Source organism: Capsella rubella, unplaced genomic scaffold (genome assembly GCF_000375325.1).
Source record: "Capsella rubella cultivar Monte Gargano unplaced genomic scaffold, Caprub1_0 scaffold_1, whole genome shotgun sequence".
In the NCBI taxonomy this organism is placed as follows: Eukaryota; Viridiplantae; Streptophyta; class Magnoliopsida; order Brassicales; family Brassicaceae; genus Capsella; species Capsella rubella.
Window position 1 is genome coordinate 210,524 of NW_006238923.1, and position 24,527 is coordinate 235,050.

The 24,527-nt window shown below is 38.1% G+C and overlaps 4 protein-coding genes and 1 pseudogene across 4 annotated transcripts; 4 read left to right on the top strand and 1 right to left on the bottom strand.

Moving 5' to 3' along the window:
- The first annotated feature begins 2,197 nt into the window (after nt 1-2,197).
- Nucleotides 2,198-5,248, top strand: LOC17898940 (annotated as a pseudogene).
- A 970-nt stretch (nt 5,249-6,218) lies between these two features.
- Nucleotides 6,219-7,777, top strand: LOC111828607 (proton pump-interactor 2-like). Its single transcript, XM_023776945.1, has 5 exons — nt 6,219-6,410; nt 6,508-6,696; nt 6,787-6,981; nt 7,087-7,185; nt 7,288-7,777. Exons 1-5 carry the CDS (start codon nt 6,252-6,254, stop codon nt 7,651-7,653), a joined length of 1,008 nt encoding a protein of 335 aa, XP_023632713.1. The 5' UTR covers nt 6,219-6,251; the 3' UTR covers nt 7,654-7,777.
- Nucleotides 7,778-8,381: 604 nt separating this feature from the next.
- On the top strand, nt 8,382-9,077 carry LOC111828599. Its single transcript, XM_023776917.1, has 2 exons — nt 8,382-8,544; nt 8,615-9,077. Exons 1-2 carry the CDS (start codon nt 8,396-8,398, stop codon nt 9,075-9,077), a joined length of 612 nt encoding a protein of 203 aa, XP_023632685.1. The 5' UTR covers nt 8,382-8,395.
- Nucleotides 9,078-11,922: 2,845 nt separating this feature from the next.
- On the top strand, nt 11,923-18,474 carry LOC17897912 (cytochrome P450 86A4). Its single transcript, XM_006303374.2, is given in 4 exon segments — nt 11,923-12,344; nt 12,495-12,620; nt 17,339-18,359; nt 18,361-18,474. Coding segments are annotated over 4 exon segments (1,683 nt in total).
- Nucleotides 18,475-19,746: 1,272 nt separating this feature from the next.
- On the bottom strand, nt 19,747-23,415 carry LOC17900764 (ferric reduction oxidase 2). Its single transcript, XM_006306825.2, has 8 exons — nt 23,140-23,415; nt 22,937-23,036; nt 22,644-22,838; nt 22,183-22,417; nt 21,439-21,766; nt 21,071-21,314; nt 20,263-20,978; nt 19,747-20,162 (listed from the first exon to the last, which is right to left on the bottom strand). The coding sequence occupies exons 1-8, from the start codon at nt 23,351-23,353 to the stop codon at nt 20,023-20,025; spliced, it is 2,172 nt and encodes a 723-aa protein (XP_006306887.1). The 5' UTR covers nt 23,354-23,415; the 3' UTR covers nt 19,747-20,022.
- Nucleotides 23,416-24,527: the final 1,112 nt, after the last annotated feature.

The following is a 24,527-nucleotide window of genomic DNA, read 5'->3' on the forward strand; positions in this document are numbered from 1 at the left end:
CAAGATTCTCTTGCCAAAGGCGATTTCTTCGTAGCAGTTTCTTAGGCCACAAAACAACCTCCATCAACTCAGATCTCCGGCCGGCGCTGGCTTCTCCGGCGTCGGTCGGTCCTTTTCTGTTTTCTTCTAGTTTTCATCTTTCCTTCTTTACAGATTTAAGTAATTTACTTGGCAAAATCAGAATCTCAAGTTCTCGTCGTTTTATTGATGATGGTGGTATATATGAATTCGATGAGAAATAATTTCACGGCTTTAATTCTGGTACCATCTCTGACTTGGGTAGCGTCTCAACACATTCATATTTCGTTGGGAGTTTTGAATCCAAGTTTGACAAGCGTCGCATCGGTTGGTTTCAATTGTGAACGGTTTTCTTCTCAATTTTGTTTTGTCCTTCCGTTTGGTAGGTTTATTCCCGGCGTTTGCCGGTGGAGTTTCCGGTTTGTAACCGGTGAATGTCCTTCTGCTCATTGGTATGGAGGTTTCACTTTGGTTTTTGATCCCGGAATTCGTACAGTAACAACTTTACTTAACGGTTTTGGATTTCTTAGAGATTGTATAGGAAATCATGAAATCATTTTTGGAATTACTGATATTCTGATGACTTTACCGGTGGATTATATACAAGAGGCAGTGAAGAATCATTTCTTCCTTGTTATGATGGCTTTGCTTCCACTGAAAAAGAACCATTGCATTATAGATCTTCAATTGGCACGATGGTGGACTGTTGGTGATGATGATTGTTTTGTCGTATCAAACTCATCACAAATTATTTCTTTATTGGAAGTAACCAAGAATGTATTACTATGTCAAGGTATTTGGTTCTCTTCGGTTAGAATGATGGATTTTTCAGATTCTGGTATGACAATCTCCTCAGAGGATGCTACAGTCAAAACTACTACTACGGTACACTTATTTATGATTTTATTAGAGAAAATTACAGAGTTGAGTTTCTTCATAAGGACTTTGGTACGGAAGTTTTGGTGCCACCATGTCTACATTTCAGAGTTATTTATGGACACATCGGGTTTAAAATTACAGTCTGTGAACATAAAGTTCAGCCAGAAGTTGCTGCATGCCGATCGTAACAAAGAGAAATCAAATATGAAGTTGGACAATAACGGATCTATTGGTCGGTTAGCGAGTAAGACTACTCTTTAGAAAGCATCGTCAATCTCCATTCTGCTGTATTTTTCTTAGTGTATGACATATATCTGCGTATGTAATAATTGTGCTCTAGTAATTCTGTAAATTTCTTTGTAATAACTCATTTAAATCAATGAAAAGCTGTTTTTGCCGAAAAAAAAAAAAACTTTTTTTTATAAAGATGAGGTCTAGGAGAAATTCATTTTTACAAAAAAAACTAAAACCATATTTCAACATAACTAATTATATCATATATATATATATATATGTGTGTGATTATTAATTTATGTTATTATTGGGACTATATTTACAGAGGGATTTCTACAAAAATTATTATTTTATTATCTTATCGAATTTGATTAATATTTACACTGGCCCGACTTGGGACCAATAAAATTTATTAATTTATAGTGTTTATTAATTTATAGAGTATTAATTTATAGAGGTTTTACTGTATGTGTTAAAAATACATATATATATATATATATATATTGTTTTTTCATGGTAATTATGATTAACTAACACTTCATGATGGATACATATGATAAGTCTTTGTTGTCGAGGTTGATCAATAACTAATTACTCGTATTTCACATACCAAACAGATAGTATCACTATTGTGATCGGGAAGTGTAAATACATAATGAAGGTTTAGTTTTGTTTCGAGTTTTGTTCGTTTGAGGATCTCTCACGATCGTTTAGCAAGATTAGCTAATTAGGATAAATTCAAAACTGACAAAATTATTTAAGAAGTCATAATCACTTTTTTTTTTCTGTTCAACGAATCATAATCAGATTATGTAATTTGAAAATAAAGAAAAATGTTGTTTTTTCATCTGATTGATTAATAATTAAGATGTTGGAGTTTGTATTAATTTTTAAAATTTTGCTATATATATATATATATATATATATATAGTAGTAGTAGTATACAGATTATTATTGTTATGTTATTAATTTTGACATAATAATTATGAACAATGCAATTAGTTTTTGGTTTAAAAAAAAATGCAAAAAGGAAAAAGGAAATGTAAAGAAAAAAAGAAGAAGGAAATATTCGCTAATCATCGTCCGTCCCGAGAGTGTCATCTGATCCTCTTCCTCGGTTAGCGTACTGTGAATTGAAATCCTCTTCAGTGCAAATTTCAAGCCTTTTGTAATGGAAAATTAGGGTTTCTTTTTGTTTGCTAAACTGTAATTGGGGATGCGATTTGATTCCGTTGGAATGGTGGAGAGACGGAATCCTCTGGTTCTATCATCCACCAGAACTAAACTCCGTTCGGTGCTCAATTCGTTACGCCCCGTCTTTTCCGACGGAGAACGAGTTCCGAATCACGACGGGATTGTTTTGGGCGGACCCGACTTGTTACGAGGGAATGTTAGGCTGTCTGCGGGCATTCTGCGGTGCCACGCCCACGATGATGCCAAATTGGATGACTCTGCATTGGTGGGACTCTCCACTCAATTGCTCTAGAGACTATCTATCAACTCTGGTTCTTTCGTAAGCTCTTGATGTTCACGTTGAGTATTTGTAATGTTAGGTTGTTATCAAGAACATAGAGATAGGCATTCAGCGGGTTGCCCAAGTTGTTGTACTTGATCCTCCCAACACGCTGGAAGATGCATCTGTCACTAGAATACCTGTTCCGGGCTCCCTTCATACGATGCTTGTCTTCCCCACTTATGATTTGATGGTCCAACAATTATTATTAGATCAAGAGGTTGCTTACTTGTCCCCAATGTTAGCTTTTAATCTTAGCTCGCACATATCTTGCCTGATATCCCTCGTCCATCAAGGCAACGGGGTCTTAGACAAGTATTTTGAAGCTAAGTTTGACAAGGAGTTAATCAAAAAATCTGGCTCACAGATTGGTTTGGATTTGGAAACTGTTTCCAAAGTTCCTGGCTGTGCATCACATCTGAGAGTTTCTTTTGTTAAAATCCCCGAGTGTGGTTCCATTCAATCCTGAAAGTCAATTCTTCATTTGAAGCTGAAGAGCGGCAAGGGTTAATAGATTCCGCATTACATAAGTATTTTGGAACTGATAGACAACTATCAAGAGGCGATGTGTTTCGCATTTACATTGACTGGAATTGTGGTTCAAGTATATGTATTCCATGTAGTCAAAGGTTGTGCTCAGAAAGCGACGAATTTATATATTTCAAGGTAATTTTGTGTGTTTTTTAACTAGAAAAAAGGCTCATTTTGGCCAGAACTTATTGAAACTTTAGTTGCTCTGCACAGGTCGTTGCGATGGAAGCTTCTAATGAGAGGTTTCTTTTAGTCAATAACTCCCAACCCGCCCTTGTCTTTGGAGGAACTGTCTCTTCTGGTCTTCCACCAGATTTGCTGGTATCTAGATCAAAGGTTCCTATTCCCTTACAGGAGGACATTGTAAATATCTTGGCATCGGTGCTTTCGCCACCTCTCTGTCCATCAGCACTTGCCTCTAAACTCAGAGTTTCTGTTTTATTGCATGGTCTTCCAGGTACGTTTGCTTCTATTTCATTAACAATATTCTTCACCTTCATATCTCTTCTTAAGTGTTAAACTTTATGTGGAGAAAAATGTTAAGGAAAGACTAGGAAGAGACTTGTTTTTGTGGTGATTTGGAGAAACAAATGTTTTTTTTACGTTTTATTGACGCATATAAATGAATCAGGTGCTGATAGCTTTTTGTATCTTATGCTTGTCTAAGGGTGCGGGAAGAAAAATGTTGTTAACTATGTTGCTAGGAGGTTGGGGCTGCATGTAGTTGAATATAGCTTTCACAGTTTATTAGCATCATCTGAGAGGAAAACATCTGCTGCGTTGGCCCCGACTTTTAATATGGCAACAAGGTAAAAGGGCTTGTTTTTTTTGTACTTCTTCTTTCAGATATTTCTTTTTCGTTCTACACACAGCGACATGCTTTATTCTCTGCATTTAGTAAATGACTGTATTTTGTGTGAAGTAAAAATTACTATACCTTCATAATATTGGTAATTACTGAGCTCTTTATTCAGGAAACGTATTTTATCACTAGCTTGGTGAAAGCCTTGTTTTCATTTGGTTTCATTATCACAGATATTCACCAACGATACTTCTGCTCCGGCATTTTGATGCGTTAAAAAATCTGGGCTCGCAGGATGGTTCAATGGGTGATCGAGTTGGCGTGTCCTCTGAGATTGCATCGGTTATTAGGGAACTCACTGAGCCAGTTTCTAATGGTGACTACAGTTCCATGGAAGAACACTCAAATGGCAATATTGTAAGATTTGCATTTCTTTCCTTGGTTCTTCATTTCCTGTAGTTTCACTTAAGTTCACTATTCAAATACCAAATTGTTGTCACTTAATGTATCATTGCTAAGCTGACAAACAACTCGTAGTGTTAGACCTTTTACCCTATTAAGCATCTTCCCTCCCTTCATAAGCAGATATATGATATTTTTTGGGTGCTTTAATAGGTAAAGAATAATAAGTCTTGATTTCAAGAATCCATCCTTACATGATGCCTTATCTGTATATCTGCTAATGCAGTCTGCAGAAGAAGTTGGGAAGTTTAGGGGACATCAAGTGCTGTTGATCGCATCTGCGAAAGTACGGAGGGTCTCTCTCCAACAATCAGGCGTTGCTTCAGCCATGAAATACGTATGGGCTCTTTGAATGACGAACAGAGATCAGAGATGCTGTCTCAGTCCCTCCAAGGTGTTTCTCAACTCCTTGATGTATGTATGTACAATGTATTTTCTAGGTTCCAAATGTGAAATGGGATGGATGTCGGTGGACTTGAGGATGTGAAGACATTGATATTGGACACTGTTGAGTTACCTCTCCTGCATAAAGATTTGTTTTCGTCTGGATTGCGTAAACGTTCTGGTGTGTTTCTCTATTGCCCTCCAGGAACAGGGAAAGTAAGTAAGCCGTTTTTGTTTTGTGACTTTTAGCGTCTGTTAATAGTCTGTCTTGGCAGTTATATTTGTCGTTTGTTGATTGAAATTTGTAGAATTTACTGGCAAAAGCTGTGGCGACAGAGCCAATACTATGGTTGGAACAAAAAAAAATAATCTTGAATCCGATGTTAAAAATAATAAAAGAGCTCTATCTAGCTCTAGCTAGCTGATATGGAGTCGCCCGTAACATACTTCCTGATAAATATCCAATAATGTGCTTGTACGTACGACATGATTTTCGCACCGCAAAATATATATGTAACCACTGAATCAAATATTATTATTTTATAGATATGAAAAACATATGTTGATGTGACGATCATGTTGTCTTCCAAAATTCCTAATTTAGCATGTCTTAAACTTTAATTTATATTGACAACTCGTCTTTTCTATATTTGTAAGAATCTCAGTTTCATTAAAAAAATCACAATATATTTTTCACATACAAAATTTGTAACTGTAGTAGGACTATCTGTTAAAAGGTAGAGGAATTTTTTTCTAAATCTATTTCTTGTTTTGGATATAATTATTAAACCGCTCAGAAAATTTCCACATTACCAGTAGATTTTGAATTTTATCATTCACACTATCTAAAATCCAAATTTGTTTGGCAACAAAGTATTATATATATATATATATATATATATATATATGTATAATAATAAGTAATCCAATTTGAGCCAAAAAAAAAAAAAAGAAGCTAAAATTCAAAAGTGAATGTTATGTTCGGTGTATGTGTTGATCAGATCATTGTTGATCAGATCATTCATTTTTTACATTTTTGCGCTTTATGGATTAGCATTTACATTTTGTTGACTCCATAATTTTATCTTGTTTTTATTTGAACAACTAATCATGCAAAAACTGAGAACAACTAATCATGCAAAAACTGAATAATAAAGCTTCTAATTGAAAGACCAAAATGAACTGGACGTGGACGGGGGATCTTTGACTTTGAAAAAAATGAACTCTTCTCTCTCTCTCTCTCTCTCTCTCTCTCTCTCTCTCTCTCTCTCTCTCTCTCTCTCTCTCTCTCTCTCTCTCTCTCTCTCTCTCTCTCTCTCTCTCTCTCTCTCTCTCTCTCTCTCCAGCGGTCGGTTCAAGTGAGAATTATAGAAACAAGAAAGAATCAGAGTGTCATATGACATACATAGTGGAGAATAAGTCGTCAGGATGTCCGATACTAATAAGCTGTTGAACTCTTTCTACATTGTTAAGCACCATCCCTATGATGATCCCCACATCAAAGCTGTAATAAATGAAGCAGATCAAGAGATTTATCGGTGTAATAAGCGACGGATTTATATCTCCAATGCACAAAAATCCAAAAGGGTGAGAGTCTTCAATCTTTCTTCTTTATTTTTAGCTTACCTTTGATGATTACGACGTTTACAGAGATTGTTTACGTTTGGTTTTTGTTTTGTTCTAGGCTGAAATCTCGTCTTTGTTTTCTCAAATGGAGACTTTAGTTCCCAAATCCGAAAGATATAGACAAGTTTTCGAAGCTAAGAAGAGGGAATTTGATACACTACAGGAATCCATTCGAAAGCCGCCTAATGGGAAAATTCTAAGTGAGGATTCTCTGGTCCAGAACGAATCTTCAATAAACCGTGTCACCGTAAGCAGCTTTTACCTCTGGGCGTTGTTCATCTTTTTTTTTTTGTTTTAAATTTTACATTTGAGGATTTTAAAAATTTGCCACATCCAGTTACTGGCTTTGGAATTGAATGAAGTAAAGGAGGAGCTCGATGCTATTACATGGTATATTCGAGACTTAGAAGACCAATTGGGTAAGAGTCAGAGCACAATGAGGTATTTGGATGGAGAAATGACACTTATACTTGAGAAGAGAGACAAATCCTATGAGAGGATTAAGATGCTGAGGTTACAACGAGACAAAGGGGTACGATCTTTTGTTTTCTTTGTTAATTTTGTTGTTGTTGTTGTTGTATGATCTCAAAGATCTAGTGACATTGGTATACTGGGGTTTTCTTCTATTTTATTGTAGAATGCTACCTTTTTCCAGAGCCTTGAGATTATGAGGAAAGCTAAAGAATTGGCTGCTTCTGGAAATGTTAGAGACCTTCAAGTGTTTGCCAGCTCGGAGGTTGTGTTTGTTTTTACGGTCTAATGGGCATGATTGATAATTGTTTCGGTCTCTCTTTATTGGGATTTGAGCATATGTTATTGATTCTATATTTTTTTATAGGTTGATAGATTCATAACTCACTGGAATAATGACAAGGCTTTTAGGGCTGATTATGTTAAAAGATGCTCCTCTTCCCTCCGTGAAAAACAGCTGAGAGATGGCCGGATTAAATATCCTAAAGTTCAGGTTGTTCGGGAGAAGCAAGCGCCGATTAAGACTATTACGGAAGGCGAGGAGGTTCACAAGATGAATAGAGCAGAGGATTCCAGCTCCAAATCGCCTCTAGATGGACATGTAACTACAGACAAAGGAAAGGAAAACACCACAGAGAAGGTTCCTTCAGGTACAAACACCGCAGAACAGCCATCCAAAACTGTAGATAAGCATTGGATTTGGGGAGCTTCGTTTGCTACACTTGAACTTTGACTTCGCCTAGTTGAAGAGATAGAGTGAATGAAGAAGGCCTGCGTCTAAACTTTCAAAGTTATAGCTTATAGTTTAATATAATAAACTCATTTGGATCATAAGATATGATTTTATCTATACCTCAGATTTTCTCAATTTTAATATTTCATCTAAGAACATTACAAACAAAAAAAACAGCACAGTCATGTGAACATAAATATTGGTTAAAAGAATGAAGTTAGGTGAACATAAAACAAAAAAAAAAAAAGAAGGAAACTGTTTCAATTGACTTATCATTGGATTAAGTTCAAAGGAAATAAGTCAAAAATCCAAATTCATACCCCTATTTATAATTTTTTCTTTGTAACTATATATGTATTGATGTTTGCAGCTACGTGTTGGAATTTGAATTCAAATTGCATATATCTCTTATAAATAAATTTGAGAGTAATTAATTGAGTGGATAGATTAGATAATGAATGATATTTGATGTGTCAAGATTTTTACTGTTTTTTATACTATCTATGGATATTTGATTTTAAATAATTATGTATATGATATTGATTCTGTTAAATAGTGATTTAAATACTAGCTAACTATTTGTTTATATATACAGAGTTTAAATTTTAGAAATTATGATAGGTCTAATAGGTAAAAAATATCAAAGTTTGATGGGAGAGATTTTGTCACCTTATATATATAAAGATAGGGAAGGATTGTATTGTAAGTGCATTCATCCAATTAACCGAATAATCGTAACAAAATGAATGGTGAGTATAGAGAAGCCATAGAAGCAGGGAGGGGTCGTCCCCCTCGTTTACAACGGCAGTATATGGCTATGGCTTTTAGTATGTCACTCGCTGGCATCTTTACGTCAGCAGTCTTGTGTGTGGAGTTCTTGATGGAACGCTGGTAAGAAAATCGTTGTTATATATAATATCGGATAATTAATTATTAATGATTTGAAAGATGTATTCATCAGGATTATGTGCGCAATATTCAGTGCTTGGAATATAGTGTACCTTGGTATGCTAATAAGAATCTGGTGGAAAGACGAAGCTCCAGTGCAAACATATCAACTAGGAGCAGAAGGAAGGTTTCACATCTTCTTGGCCGTGATGATATATATGTTTTGCATCTCATATAGTTTTCAAGACTTGGCCACAAGAGGACCGTGGGTCCTTTTTTGTGGCGCTCACCCTATAGGCGCGATGGGTCTAATCGTGTGCCTCTCTTGGCCGATAGAAGATTTTAAACCAAACCATGTGTACACCATGATAACAGGAATCGTGTATGGTTTTGTAGGTGGAATAGGACGCCCATTGGCTGGGTTTTGTGTAATTCTTGGATTCTTCCTTATTATTTTGTTCATGGAAATAAGGGCAAGTGTGAGAGAAGAAGAATCAGCAACAGTCCTTCTAATTAATAATAATGAAGTTATCTAGTAGAAAAATAAAATCAAACAATATATATATAAATGACTCCGATCCTAAAAGAAAGGAGAACTTTTGGTAATCCACCAAAAAAAAAAAAAAAAAGGACTCGTCGGATCTTACCTTCATGTTTCACTGCGCAGTCTCTTTGTGTATATATCACTGATTTCCTCTAAGTTAATTCTAGTTACAAGATTTCGTCTTTTAAAGCCAAGTTCTATTTAATTACAAATCATATCTAGTAGCTGCGTTAGAACTTTTTGCAACATTACCAATCTAATAAAGACATCGAGCAGTATGTATAAACGACTCCTAATTTTCTAGAAGGAGAGACAAAGTGGTTGTCTCTCCTATGAACGAGAGAATACTAGTGGTATTTGTTAGTTAACATTATTGAACTAAAACTGTTATTTTTATCATATATACGTATACAATTCATGGGGACGCAAAGCTTGTCTAAACAATGCAAAGTCTTCATGGAATATGGTGAAAGATCTAATGTCAAATACAGAGAGATCAGACAAGAACTATGTTTTGGCTGAGAGAGCAGAGTCTTTGTTTTTCTGTTTGAAACAAAAGCTGTCTCAGACATCAATGGATGTATGCAAGATTCATTACAACAAGGTAACTAAACAAAAACAGTGGGCTTGAATCATGATATTTGTGATAAGAACAATTTGTCCACTAACACTAAAACATAGCTCACGTTATGAATTATGGAAAACCAAGCAATCTCGTGGTCAGAAAGAAGGAAAAGGTTATTGATCCTAGCCAACTGTCCTTTTAAGAAGAATATATGAAGAACGAAACTGTGTTTCTTATTTTGGGGAAGAAGACAAGCATAAGAAACTCGAGAGTTAAGCTATTTACCATTGTAATCGAGCATTAGATATAGAACAGAGAAGCAAAAGAGCATTAAAAAGTTAAGGGTCTTGCCCACCACCTTGGTCCTGGTAAAACTCTTTGAGGACATTGAGAATCTGAGCTTCCATTCTCCTAACACGAGCAAGCAATCGGTTGCAGGATCGAAGGTAACCCTTGACGTTGTCCTTTTTGTTACGGAGAGAGGCCTAAACTTAAGAGTAAGTCTATTTAAACTATTAACGTACAATTTTCATACAGGTATCAGACTATATATATGTACTACTCTAGAATATATAAAATGTATATTTATCTGAGTCGTAACTCTGATCATTTTGTGAAAGCAGAGCTTCTGGTTGGATTGAAGGGTTCGAGCGTGGGAGTTCTGGTGTGTGGTCCGAGGAAGATGAGAAAAAAGGTAGCAAAGATTTGAGGATATCCTAGTACAAAAATTAGTTCATTTCATCTCCCAATACTAATGATAATAATAACAGGTGAAATTAAGCTGAAATTTCAAGAAACAAGCATTTAATTTGCTGTCTTAACCGTTATTGAGTGGGTTTATACTATAACTAACGCGATAGTTTGTAAACGTTAACGACAATAGCAACAACAACAAAATCATACGCTAGTACTATAGAGAGGAAATTATTAAGGTAAATTTTGTAGGGTTTCCATTTTATTATATGGATTGGGATGCCATTTATTTACGAGTTGCAAAGTAACCCTACTTTTGCATTTTGACATCCCGCATTCAATTTCAGTGGCATATTTCTCTTTTACTCAAGGATAGACAAAAAAAAATTATTATTATTATTTTTTTTTTTGGAAACGATTAAGGATAGACAATATAAGTCAATATTCTTCTGCCATGTCCTACTTTATATACATATATAATTTTTGTTTATGGTTAACAAATTTACTCTTTCCATCCGTTAGGAAACAAAAAAAAAAGAAAAGCAAAGAGGAGTCAAAATAGTGTTAGTTAATAGTTTTCTCTCGAGGCTTAATAATGGGGATATAGTGAGAAGAAGAAAATTTCAGGACAGCGTCATCCTCAAGTAAAATAGTGTACTACTTTTGTTTAAATATCTCGATCGAGTTGCTTACCAAAATTCTTGAACCGATGAAAAAACTAGTTCTTCTGACTTCTCTCACATAGATTTTTTTTTTTTTTACTTACAAATCAACAAATCTATGTACGTAGTAGGTGTAAAACTAGTTTTTGAACTAAACCAAATTAAATATCGATATCGTACCGATGATTCCGAAATTTCTATATACTAAAGACATGATAGGTAAAATAAACAAATAAACAAATAAAAAAGAGTTTTTGGAACACCTTCAACTTCAACCAAATGATGTTCTCAAACAAACAAAAAAACCGAAATAGGCTTAGTAGCTGACTAGCTGTACCTATTACAACATTATTTGAACCTATCTCACCACCAAACTGAACATGTGTTAACAACCCTTTATCCCCCCTATACTTGTAATTTTTTTAATATCGACGACTTTGATCTTCTTCTTCATCTTCCCCACCATATTTTTTTGTGCCCCTATGTTCGCTCAACTAATCTCATTTAATTCACCACACGAGCTTCATCAAACATAAATTACTATATATTTTACTTACACTCACATATGATCATTTATTGAATTCCATTAAATGAGAGTATTTTCTTTCGCTGCAAAATTAGGTACCAGCAAAGCATAAGCACCACCACCACCACTTTACTACTTTCTCTTGACTTCCAAATCTTCTATCATTAAATGATTCTGATAGTTACGAGAGAGTGACAGATTGTGAAATCAGAGTGAAGAAGGCTTTCTTCCTCCCTAGAAATTTCTGCTGAGAAATCATTCATCTGCATCCAACTTCATCTCTTCTCTTCTCTATCACCAGTATACATTAATTAAAGAGCTCTCTCTCTCTCTCTCTCTCTCTCTCTCTATATATATATATATATATATATATATATATATATATATATATATGGAGATATCCAATGTGATGCTTCTTGTAGCGGTGGTGACAGCTTATTGGCTATAGTTCAAGAGGATCTCACGCTGGTTAAAGGGTCCGCGTGTCTGGCCCCTACTCGGTAGTCTTCCTGGTCTGATTGAGCAACGTGACAGAATGCATGAATGGATCACCGAGAACCTCCGTGCGTGCGGCGGCACTTATCAGACCTGTATCTTCGCAGTGCCTTTCTTGGCTAAGAAGCAAGGTCTGGTGACTGTCACGTGCGACCCTAAGAACCTCGAACACATGCTCAAGACCCGGTTTGATAACTACCCCAAAGGTCCTACATGGCAATCCGTCTTCCACGACCTTCTCGGTCAAGGTATTTTCAACTCCGACGGTGACACCTGGCTCTTCCAACGCAAAACCGCCGCTCTCGAATTCACTACAAGGTACCATTCCCAACCACCCGTTCGGTTTAATCTTGATTTCTCGAATTCATCATGCCATTTTTATTATAATGGACTCAAATGTATTGGTTTAACCCTTGTCTGGTTTAATAATACTTTACAGTTGGTTCGGTAATTGTTATGATAAAGCAGGCAATTGAGGCAAGCCATGGGTAGGTGGGTAAACCGAGGAATTAAGCTCCGGTTCTGTCCAATCCTTGAAACGGCTCAAGCCAAATCATAACCGGTTGATCTCCAAGACTTAATACTACGGCTCACGTTCTATAAGATAAATATGTAAAGGATACATTAGTCAATAGTTATTACCTAGTCTCATTTTGTATCATGTATATATATTGTACTCTCTTCATCTAATAGAATCATTCAGCCTCCTAATCTATATGGTATCAGAGCATTTCGATACCTAAAACCTAAAATTTTTTTTTTTTTTTCATCGCCGCCTCCTTCTTCTCCTTCTTCGTGAGACATGTCTACATCCTCTGGTGAAACTATTACTATCTCTGATTCACAACACATTGTCTCTGTCAACATGACAAACGTCACGAAGCTCACCGGCACCAACTTTCTCATGTGGAGTCGACAGGTCAAGGCTCTCCTCGATGGCTACGATCTCACAGGTTACGTGGACAACACGGCTGTTGTCCCGCCTCTTACCACAACAACGGCTGGCGTCACTACTCCCAACCAGGAATACAAGATCTGGAATCGTCAAGACCGTCTCCTCTATAGTGCACTTTTGGGTGCTATCTCGATCTCGGTCCAGCCATTGCTCTCAAACACCAACACATCGGCTGAGATTTGGGAGACACTTACTGCCATTTATGCTAATCCAAGCCGCTCTCATATTCAACAAGTGAAACAACAGATCACGGCATGGACCAAAGGTGAAAAATCGGTGGAAGAATACTTTCACGGCCTCACTACACGTTTCGATGTCTTAGCGCATCTTGGTAAACCTATGGAGCCGGAGGATCAAATTGAGAAAATTTTGGGAGGTCTTCCCGAGGACTACAGACGTGTTGTTGAGCAAATTGAGAGTCGTGATCGTTGTCCTTCGCTGCCCGAGGTCCTCGAAAAGCTTCGCAACCATGAAAACAAGCTGAAGACTGTCATTGCCTCATCTTCGTCTCTTCCCGTGTCCGCAAATGCGGTTCAATATCGCGGCAAGAGCAACAACGGTGGTTCATCTCGTTCTCAGGGTCGTGGTAACAACAACAGCGGTTATCAACAGCAATGGCAGCCACAACAACAGTTCCAGCCGCGTCCAAGCTCTTCCTCTTCTTACGGTCGTGGCTATCAAGGGAAATGTCAGCTGTGTGGGGTTCATGTAAGCTCTTCCTCTTCTTACGGTCGTGGCTATCAAGGGAAATGTCAGCTGTGTGGGGTTCATGGGCATAGTGCCCGTCGTTGCTCGCAGTTGCAGCTTGCTGGGGCTCAGTTCACCAACTCCGCTCCGTCTTCCTTAGCGCCGGTTCCGTGGCAGCCACGTGCGAATATGGCTGCAACGACAACTCCGGTTGGGCCAAATCCTTGGCTGATGGATACGGGTGCTACTCATCACCTCACGACAGATCTCAGCAACCTCTCTCTTCATCAACTCTATAATGGTGGAGAGGAAGTTACCATTGCTGATGGCTCCGGGCTTAACATCTCGCATACGGGTTCCACTTTTCTCTCTACACCAACTAAAAACCTTTTGTTAAATGATGTGCTTTATGTCCCTAATGTTGCCAAAAACCTTATATCTGTTTACCGTTTGTGCAATGCTAATCAAGTGTCTGTGGAATTTTTCCCTGCCCATTTTCAGGTGAAGGATCTCAGAACGGGGGTCCGGTTACTCCAAGGGAGAACTAAGAAAGAGCTGTACGAGTGGCCTGTATCACCCCAAACACCTATCACTTCTATGTTTGCTTCTCCATCACCAAAAGCTTCTCTTATCTCATGGCACTCGAGACTAGGCCATCCGTCTCCATCTATTTTAAATTCCATCGTTTCGCAATTTGCTTTACCATGTTCTGATTCTTCAAATAAACACTCTTCTTGTTCTCATTGTCTTATCAATAAAAGCCATAAACTTCCATTTTATACAAACACCATTACTTCCACAAAACCACTCCAATATCTCTATTCCGATGTCTGGATGTCTCCTCTAATTTCGAGTGATAACTTCAAATATTATTTGGTGATTGTTGATCACTTTACAAGATACACTTGGATGTATCCCTTGCAGCTGAAGTCTCAAGTGAAGGAAACGTTCATCACGTTTAAATCATTAGTGGAGAATCGTTTTCAACATAAGATTGGGACGTTGTATACGGATAATGGGGGTGAGTTTGTGGCGTTGAAACAATTTCTATCTACTCACGGAATTTCTCATCTTACCTCACCTCCCCACACACCGGAGCATAACGGAATTTCTGAACGCAAGCATCGGCATATCGTGGAAACGGGTCTCACACTCTTACATCAAGCGACGGTACCGAAAAAGTATTGGCCTTATGCTTTCGCCACTGCCGTGTATCTAATCAATAGAATGCCTACTCCGGTGCTTGGTAACTCGTCGCCGTACTTAAAGCTGTTTCAACAACAACCAAACTATCTCAAGCTAAGAGTGTTCGGCAGCTTGTGTTTTCCGTGGCTCCGACCGTATACCACCCACAAGCTTCAAGATCGATCGATGCCGTGTGTTTTTATGGGCTATTCGTTGACTCAAAGTGCCTATTTATGTCTTGATGTCACTTCGGGTCGCATCTACACGTCGAGACATGTGCAATTTGTCGAGTCTAGCTTCCCGTTTGCTTCATTACAACAACAATTCACCACACAAGCTCGAACACAACCAGACATCACTTCGCCGATTTCGGATTCCAGACCTCACTTTGTTCCTATTCGCCCTCTGCCACTCGTACAAGCTCAGCAAACAACGCCCCCGGTCTCCGTTCTTCACCCCTCGTCGTCTGAGTCACGTTCAACACCGGTTTTGTCTCATGACAATACGATTGAACGTGATGATGAAGATAATAGACATTTGGGCCGCGAAAGTTTCACAGGCCCACTAAGAGATTCTCGTGCACAAACAAGCCCATCACTCTCCCCAACCGTGTCCACTTCCTCCGACAATAATAATCCTCCGTCACCGCCTGAACGTGACCTCAACCCTGAACCGCCACAAATTCAACCATTACCGCCTCCACCTGCTCAACCTGCTCCACCTCCTCACCCAGCTCAACCACCCGTAAACACTCACCCAATGCAAACCCGCAGGAAAAATAACATTGTCAAACCAAACACCAAAGTGAGTCTCTCTGCCATCACTTCCAAACCAACCATACCCACAACCATCACCCAAGCTATGCGAGATGAAAAGTGGCGTCATGCAATGGCCGATGAACTCAATGCACAGCTCCAAAATCATACGTTTGATATGGTTCCTCCAACACCGGGTCAAAATGTTATACCCACCAAGTGGATTTATACGCTTAAGTACTTACCCAATGGCTCTCTTGACAGGTACAAAGCTCGGCTGGTAGCACGGGGGTTCAACCAACAATATGGTCTTGATTACCAAGAGACGTTCAGTCCCGTGGTTAAGTCCGTTACCATACGAACCGTGTTACAACTCTCCGTGAATAAATCTTGGGGGATAAAACAGCTTGACGTGAATAACGCATTTCTGCATGGAACACTTAAGGAAGAGGTCTTTGTCACACAGCCACCGGGTTTCATCGATAAAGACCATCCTCATTACGTTTGCCGTCTCAATAAAGCTCTTTATGGTCTCAAGCAAGCTCCTCGAGCATGGTACCAAGAACTAAAGACCTATCTACTTCGGATGGGTTTTCATAACTCGCTTGCGGATACTTCGGTTTTTATTTATATACATGGTACGGATATCATCTATACTTTGGTGTATGTCGATGATATAATTGTCACTGGCAGCAGTACCGCTCTCATTGATGGGTTCATTGCTGCTCTCGCGCGTCGCTTCTCTTTGAAGGAGCCAACGGATCTTCGGTATTTTCTTGGTGTCGAAGCTACTCGCACTCCGCACGGCCTGCATCTCATGCAACGGAAGTACATTGTTGATCTTCTCACCAAGACAAATATGTTGAATGCCAAACCGGTCTCTACACCTCTCTCGCCATCACCGGTTTTAACTCTCACCTCCGGGAACGCTTATGACAAGCCCTCTGAGTATCGTATGGTGGTTAGTAGTCTTCAGTACTTGTCACTAACCCGACCAGACATTGCATTCGCCGTGAACCGCTTATCTCAGTTTATGCATGCTCCCACTGACATTCATTGGCAAGCTGCTAAGCGTGTACTCCGTTATCTTGCCGGGACAGCTTCTCATGGTATTTTTCTTCGCTCTAAGACACCTCTCACTCTCCATGCCTTTTCAGATGCGACATGGGGCGGTGACAGTGTAGATATGATCTCCACAAATGCCTATGTTATCTATCTCGGCTCCTCTCCGATTGCTTGGTCGTCTCGGAAGCAAAAAGGTGTCTCACGCTCAGCCACAGAATCAGAGTACCGAGCTGTTGCAAATGCAACATCGGAACTCATCTGGATTTGCTCACTCCTCTCAGAACTTGGAGTGAAGTTACCCATGGCACCAGTTGTATATTGTGATAACGTCGGGGCGACATATTTGTGTGCAAATCCAGTTTTTCATTCGCGTATGAAACATATTGCCCTCGACTATCATTTCGTACGTGAGCGAGTGCAGTCCGGATCATTAAGGGTGGTTCATGTCTCAGGGGAGGACCAACTCGTAGACGCTCTTACTAAACCACTAAATCGCCCGCGGTTCAAAGGACTGTTCAACAAGATTGGAGTGTCTCCAGCCCCTCCATCTTGAGGGGGTGTATAAGATAAATATGTAAAGGATACATTAGTCAATAGTTATTACCTAGTCTCATTTTGTATCATGTATATATATTGTACTCTCTTCATCTAATAGAATCATTCAGCCTCCTAATCTATACGTTCGACAACATTTGCGGACTGGCGTTCGGTAAGGACACCAGAACCTGCGCACCCGGACTTCCCGAGAACGGCTTTGCCTTGGCCTTCGACCGAGCCACCGAAGCCTCGCTCCAACGGTTTATCATACCGGAGTTTATGTGGAAGCTGAAGAAATGGCTAGGGCTCGGTTTAGAAGTCAGCTTGAGCCGAAGCTTAGAGGAAATCGACGAATATCTAGCGGCTGTTATAAATACACGTAAGCAGGAACTGATGAGTCAGCAAGAAAGTGGAACCCACCAGAGACACGACGACCTCCTCTCCCGTTTCATGATGAAGAAGACCGAATCATAAAGCGACACGTTTCTCCAACACTTGGCGCTTAACTTTATCCTAGCTGGACGTGACACGTCATCAGTTGCTCTGAGCTGGTTCTTCTGGCTAGTCACGACGCATCCAGCGGTCGAGGATAACATAGTCCGCGAGATCTGCTCCGTTCTGATCGAGACACGTGGTACCGACGACGTCGCTTCGTGGACCGAGGAGCCTCTAGGATTCGACGAGAACGACCGTTTGGTATACCTAAAAGCGGCGATCTCGGAGACGCTCAGACTCTACCCGTCGGTGCCTGAAGATTCGAAGCATGTCGAGAACGACGACGTCTTACCGGACGTGACTTTTGTTCCGGCGGGATCATCGGTGACGTATTCGATATACGCGGCGGAGAGGATGAAATCGACTTGGGGAGAAGATTGCCTCGAGTTTAAGCCGGAGAGATGGATCTCTTCGATGGACGACAAATTTATCAGTCACGATCAATACAGGTTCGTGGCGTTCAACGCTGGACCAAGAATATGCTTGGGAAAAGATCTGGCGTATCTCCAGATGAAAACAATAGCGGCGGCGGTGCTTCTCCGTCACCGGCTTACGGTGGTTCCGGGACATAAAGTGGAGCAGAAGATGTCGTTGACGCTTTTTATGAAGAACGGGCTTCTGGTGAATCTGCATAAGAGACATCTCCAAGGGATCAATCAAGAGTCTCTTGATGGTGAAGAAGAGCAACGGTGTTTCTAACGGTAAATGTAACGGCGTTATTGGTGAGAGCGTCGCCGTTTACTTAAACACGGGAGTTGCGATGGTTTAACGGCTAATCACGTCTCTTACTTATTTACTGAAATTACACATTTTTATTTTTAAGTACAACATTTGGACGGAAAATAAATACTATATGGATTTTTGTTCAATATGAAATTGTAAACATAATAGTATATAATACCCCACATTTAGTCATTTACTGGGTTGTTTCCTTGTTGTAAACATATACTGGAGATGGATCCGCAGTACGTTTTGGACCACTAACGTTTGCAACTAATTAGGAGGAATTTTTTTGTATAACAACGATTTCATTACCAGTGTTCCATCAAGATCTCCCACACACAAGGCTAGTGACATGAAGAAGCCAACAAATGATATAACAAAAGCCATATAATACCATTGTAAACGAGAGGAACGACTCCTCTATATATATGGCTCTATACTTCTATGGCTCATCTGTTCTCACTATTCATTTTGTTACGATCAGTCAGTTAATTTGATGAATGCATGCACTTACAATACAATCCTTCTCTAAATCTTATAATGTCAAAATTTATCCCATCAAACTTTGATATTTTTTCACCAATTAGACATATCATAATTTCTTAAATTTAAACTTTGTATATATAAATAAATAGTTACCTAGTATTTAAATCACTATTTAACATTTTATTATCAAATAAATAATTATTTAAAATAAAATATCCATAAATAGTATAAAAACAGTAAAAACCTTGACACATCGTTCATTTAGCTTGTTTTATCATTATTTAATCTATCCACTCAATTAGTTACAAAGAAAAATTATAAATAGGGGTATGAATTTGGATTTTTGACCTGTTTCCTTTGAACTTAATCCAATAATTAGTGATTTGTCAATTGAAACTGTTTTTTTTTTGTATGTTACACGTAACTTCATTCGATTTTAGTATATCGACGGTGACTCTTTCACCGGAATCGGTGTCGTACGGTAGAGGCTGAGGTCGGTTTCCTTTAGATTACTCATCTACCAACGTGGCTAAGTTTGTTGTACCTAGCTGACACGTGTTTGAGATGGAGACACAATGTCAACTCATCGTCGTTAGGGTTTGCTTTCGGGCTCCTCGTGGGCTTCAAACATTTCTTGTAAAATCAAAGTTGTGGGGCTTTTGTTTATACTAGCCCATGTATGTTGGTTTATCCCAATAAAATCACTTATGAGAAAAAAAAAAAAAACAGTGTAAGGATTTGTTCAAAGATGACATATTAAAAATAAAAATAAAAACTGAAAATTTTAAAATGTTAACTAATCATAAAATATAGATCATAAAATTATATCTTATGACCCAAAATGAGTTTAATATATTTCAACATTTACAAATTACATAAACCTTTATGCTTTGTTACATAAGGAAACGTAAGGATTACTGGATTACAAACAAAAGGATATTGCCAAATTTTCACACTAAATATTCCTAAAAAGAGACCCAAAAGAAAAACAGGAAAGTCAATGTAATAAGCATACAAAGATAGGTCAAATCACAAGGCCCAACTTATTAACTTGCAATTCAAGCAAATTCAACAACACATGGTAAAACAGAGTTATATACGTACGCAATCACCAGCTGAAACTGATAGATTCAAAATGAAGATTCTCAGCCAAACCAGAGGAACATATCTCCGCAACCTTTTGTCTCATCTTCTTCGGACCACACACTAGAACTCCCACACTCGAACCTTCCACATCAAGTAGAAGTTCTGCTCATATCAAACCAATCAGAGAACATGTTTAGAATAACAATACTTAAATGTATTATATATAACAAGAGAGATTGAAAGAAGGTTATGTGTATATTACTCTTGAGATTAGGTCTTTCTCCGAAATGCAGGTTGGTGCGTTGCACGAGCGATTCTTGTGGGGTGCTTTCGATTTCTCTCATGGAATTGTAACCCCAAGAAGTAGGAGAAGATGTTGGAGATGGAACGTCGACATTCTGGACCTGTTTCTTTTCGATGTTACCGTACTTTTTCTTGTTCCACAACATAGCTGCACTAGAAGTCGCCATGATGCTCACGGAGATGACTAAGATATATATGATGGTTTTTGAAGTCAATGAATAGATCTTGTTGGTGTTGTGGTCGATCGGGTAAATGTAATACCTATTGATGATACCAATAATTATCAAGAAGATCAAGAACGAAGATGAGAGAATTGCACCGAGCCAAAGCCATGAGTTTGGTCCAAGGATTGATGAGATGGATTGGTCTGAAAGACTTGGTTTGAACCAGAGAGTTTTGATTTTTCCATTTGTTGCTTCGGTTCCTGCTTCTTTCTCTCGGGTTATATAGGCTTCGATTTTGATGTTTATGTCGGAGGATAGTTCAGTTTCAAGACCGGATAATGGCAAGACAAGATCTAGCATGGAGATTTCTGAAGACTTCTTAAACGCACAAATCAGAGTTATTTTGGGGATTTTGCATGTTTGTTTTTGGCTTGTGGCGATCAAATCACGAATAACAGAGATAAACGGAGTTATCCCGCTTCCTCCGCAAACCATAACCAAAGCTTCGTGCCTAGAATGCCAACAAAAAAAATAATATATGAAATCAATGTTTCTTGAAACGCAAGTCATTTAAGTTATTCGAGAAAGTAAAACATAAGTCACCTCAAGAAATCGGTGGAAGCAGGGCCGTAAGGACCCTCAACGGAAACATCAAATCTGTCGATCTGATCAGAAGAAGAAAGCCTCTGGTGAAGCTTGGTTGACCATTTACCTTCGCTCTTGATCACAACACTTAGCTTCTCTGGTTCGAGTTGGCTACTAGAAGTTATGGTAAATGGATGCCATTGCAGTTTTGAAATGCTCGGTATGTTCACAAACAAAATGCTCGTGGGGCTATAATCCAACTCTGTATAACAAAAAAAAATAAAAAATAATAATAATAGTTTAGAACTGGACCATCCAAAAAGGGTGCATGAACTGTTGTTGATAAACTAATCACACTCATCGAATAGGAAAAAAAAAAAACTCACTGGAGTTTTTGGAGAAAGTGAGCTCGATGGTGTCGGAAGGAAGAATCCGAGCAGAGAGCAAGCGAACATTCTCACGTGACTGAAGGAACCTAAGGAAACGATCGACTAAGAAGATGTAGAAACCAGGTAAGGCGATGAAGGAGAAGCTTATGCCGACGTGGAGGACGAAGAAGAGCATGAAAACGATGTAGAGATAATGAGTGTAGAAGAAGACTTCGAAGAATCTCCTCCTTATCTTGGGATATGTAGTAACCCACATCATAAGTCCGGCCACCAGAGAAATCTCTCCGGCCAAATTCGAGACATCTTTCGTATCCCACATGATCATCTGCCATTCATTTATTTTTATTCAACGTCATATGACATTTACTATAACGCTTTTTGGACTTTTAAAAAAAAGTATATTTGATGGAAAAAAAAAAGGTATATTCGATTCTATTTAGCTAAAAAAATATTCCTGAAAATACAATTTAATTATCATATTAATTTATTGGAGCAGGAGTATCATTAGTATTTATCCAAATAATGTCCGCCTTAAAATGCGTAATTCAATTAAATACGAAATTGATTGCGTATGGAAGCTGCTCCGTTCAGTGTGACGTTGACAATTCTAAATTCGCTACTAGTACTATTTTTGAGTCGTTGACTTTTTTTCTTTCTTTTTTTTTTCTATGCCAAAATAGAATTCATTCCATATGAAAGTACCGCTTGGAATTAAATGGAATAAAACAAAAAAAAAAGTACCTGGGAGATTTCATGCACAGAGGCCCAGTAAATGATGTAACAAAGACCATGAAGCGTAAAAAGAGCCATGACCATATGTCCGAGCCAAATATGGTATTTGATGCTTGACTCCGATGTTAATCCCACCGCCGGTAGTAACGATGATCCACGCGCCACCGGTAAGAACAAGAACGCTAAACATATGTTTCCGATCAGCCCCAACCTCAGCGCCGCTGATTCCAGCTTTGCTTGCCACCTTCATTAATCATCGAAAAAATTAACCAATTGTTATTACAAACATGTACTAATTAATCCAAGTTGTATACTTCTCTTTAAAACTTGATCCGATCCACATGATTTGGTAGGTGGTAAATATTTATAATACCAATTGATCAACTATATATGATAACTATCTCTTTTATAATCAATTTGAATTACAAATAAGAAATAATATATCTTCAAGTATAGAAAAAATTGCTTACAAAGATTCGCCATGTGCGGCGAGTGATTGAGGAGTGATAGTGGCGAAGCTATTGCGCAAATAAATGGTAAAGGTCCAAAGAAGAAGAGCCACAAACATCGCCAAGAAGGTGATCTCTGTCACTGAGACTATCCCTAATGGTCCCTTCACTAACATTGGCTTTCTCAGTGCACTCCACACTCCTCCCTTCGTCTCCCTTTTTTCCGATTTAAGAGTAATTAACAAGTTGCAATTAAAGAAAAGTGATGATGGAATTTATAGTACCTATAATTAGTTAACTGATTAATTTTGTACCTATCGATATGGTATGACTTTCGTTTCTTAAAGTGAAGATATACGCATCCCAAACAAGCTATGAGTAACATTGGGAACATATACATGAAAAGTGTCGTTCCTGCGCCGAACAAACACGATTACATATATATATATATGTCGTTAAAAATAACACAAATCAACCACTTAGATAATTGGAAATTATTGATAATACAATAACGTACCTGAGGAACCAAAATAAGTTGATGTTCCAAACTTGATACGCATAAGGGGCAACCACTTGGTCTTGTAGGTTAGTGTTGGCATCAAGATCCAAAGCAAGATGGTCCCAAGGAAAATCACCATCATTAGGAACTTTGACACTCCCTTGATCATATCCTTAAACTCTTCTCCTGCAGATGGGTTCGAAACACCGTTATTGCTTTTGCTGATCTCCATGTTTTCTCTCCTCTTAGACTTATCTCTTTCTCTCTAAAGATGGTAAGAGATACGATCGCTTTAGTGAGAAGGATCGAGCTAGCTTGTTTTGAGGGAAGGAGTGGTAGGGTAAGTGTATATATAAAGAGAAATTTTTGAGTGGGAATTGGATGAAGTAAGCTAGTTGCATGCTCCATGCATGTGACTCCTCCCCATGGATCTTGTTTTTTGTTTTCTTTCATTATTTTATATCTATTTGTTGTTTTTCTTGCCTAGATGACGTAAAAGTAAAAAAAGAATATACTATATATATATGTGGTTAGAAACGTATATATTGATATTTGAATATACGATATATGTGTAAAAAGTACGTTAAACTTATATGAAATAAGGACTCTACGAAATATATATACGGTGACAATATCGCGAAACCGAAGTTTTTTTCGTCGGATTGGAACTAGTTTTGTAATGAACAACGGTAACCAAATTGCACAACCGCATAATAGGACATGCATGATCGAACTATTTTTATTTTATCATCTGAATTCATTTTATTGTGTTTATAAGAATACAGAAAAAAAAATATTCAAGTAGTTATAGTATTGATTAATACCTTTTACAAAATAATATATATGCATATATGATATCAGTCTAGCTCTTCTTGTGTGTACTCTCAACGTCAAACAATAAATTTAGCATATGAAAAAAGTAGGATTTTGAAGTTAAGATATAACCTGTAGGATCATTAAAATAATTTTGACTTAAGGAAGTGGCCAAGGATCATGCTACCTTTTGTTGCTCATAGCCTATTTGATAATTATATATCTTCGGTTTGGGTTATTGATCGGTTAAAAAATGTCCAAATACATTCTAAACATAATTATAAAAAAGTGTTCATTACTAGATGTGTATGAGTATGACCAATCTAAAGTAAAGCAAATATTGAATAACACTATTTTTAGGATATCAAACAAACAACAACATAAAAAAAATCTTATAAGAAAGTAATTGTTCGATAAGTAGAGACCGAATACTATATACCTATTAATGACGCAATAAATAATTAATAAAGTTGCTAGAGAGTAGAGAAGTAAGAAGTGGCGAGATGGAGAAAGAGATGATGATATCCCAAATTGGATGGTTGTGAAGAATCTGGTTCGTGTTCGGTTTTGGTAGGTTCGGCGGTTCGCGACCG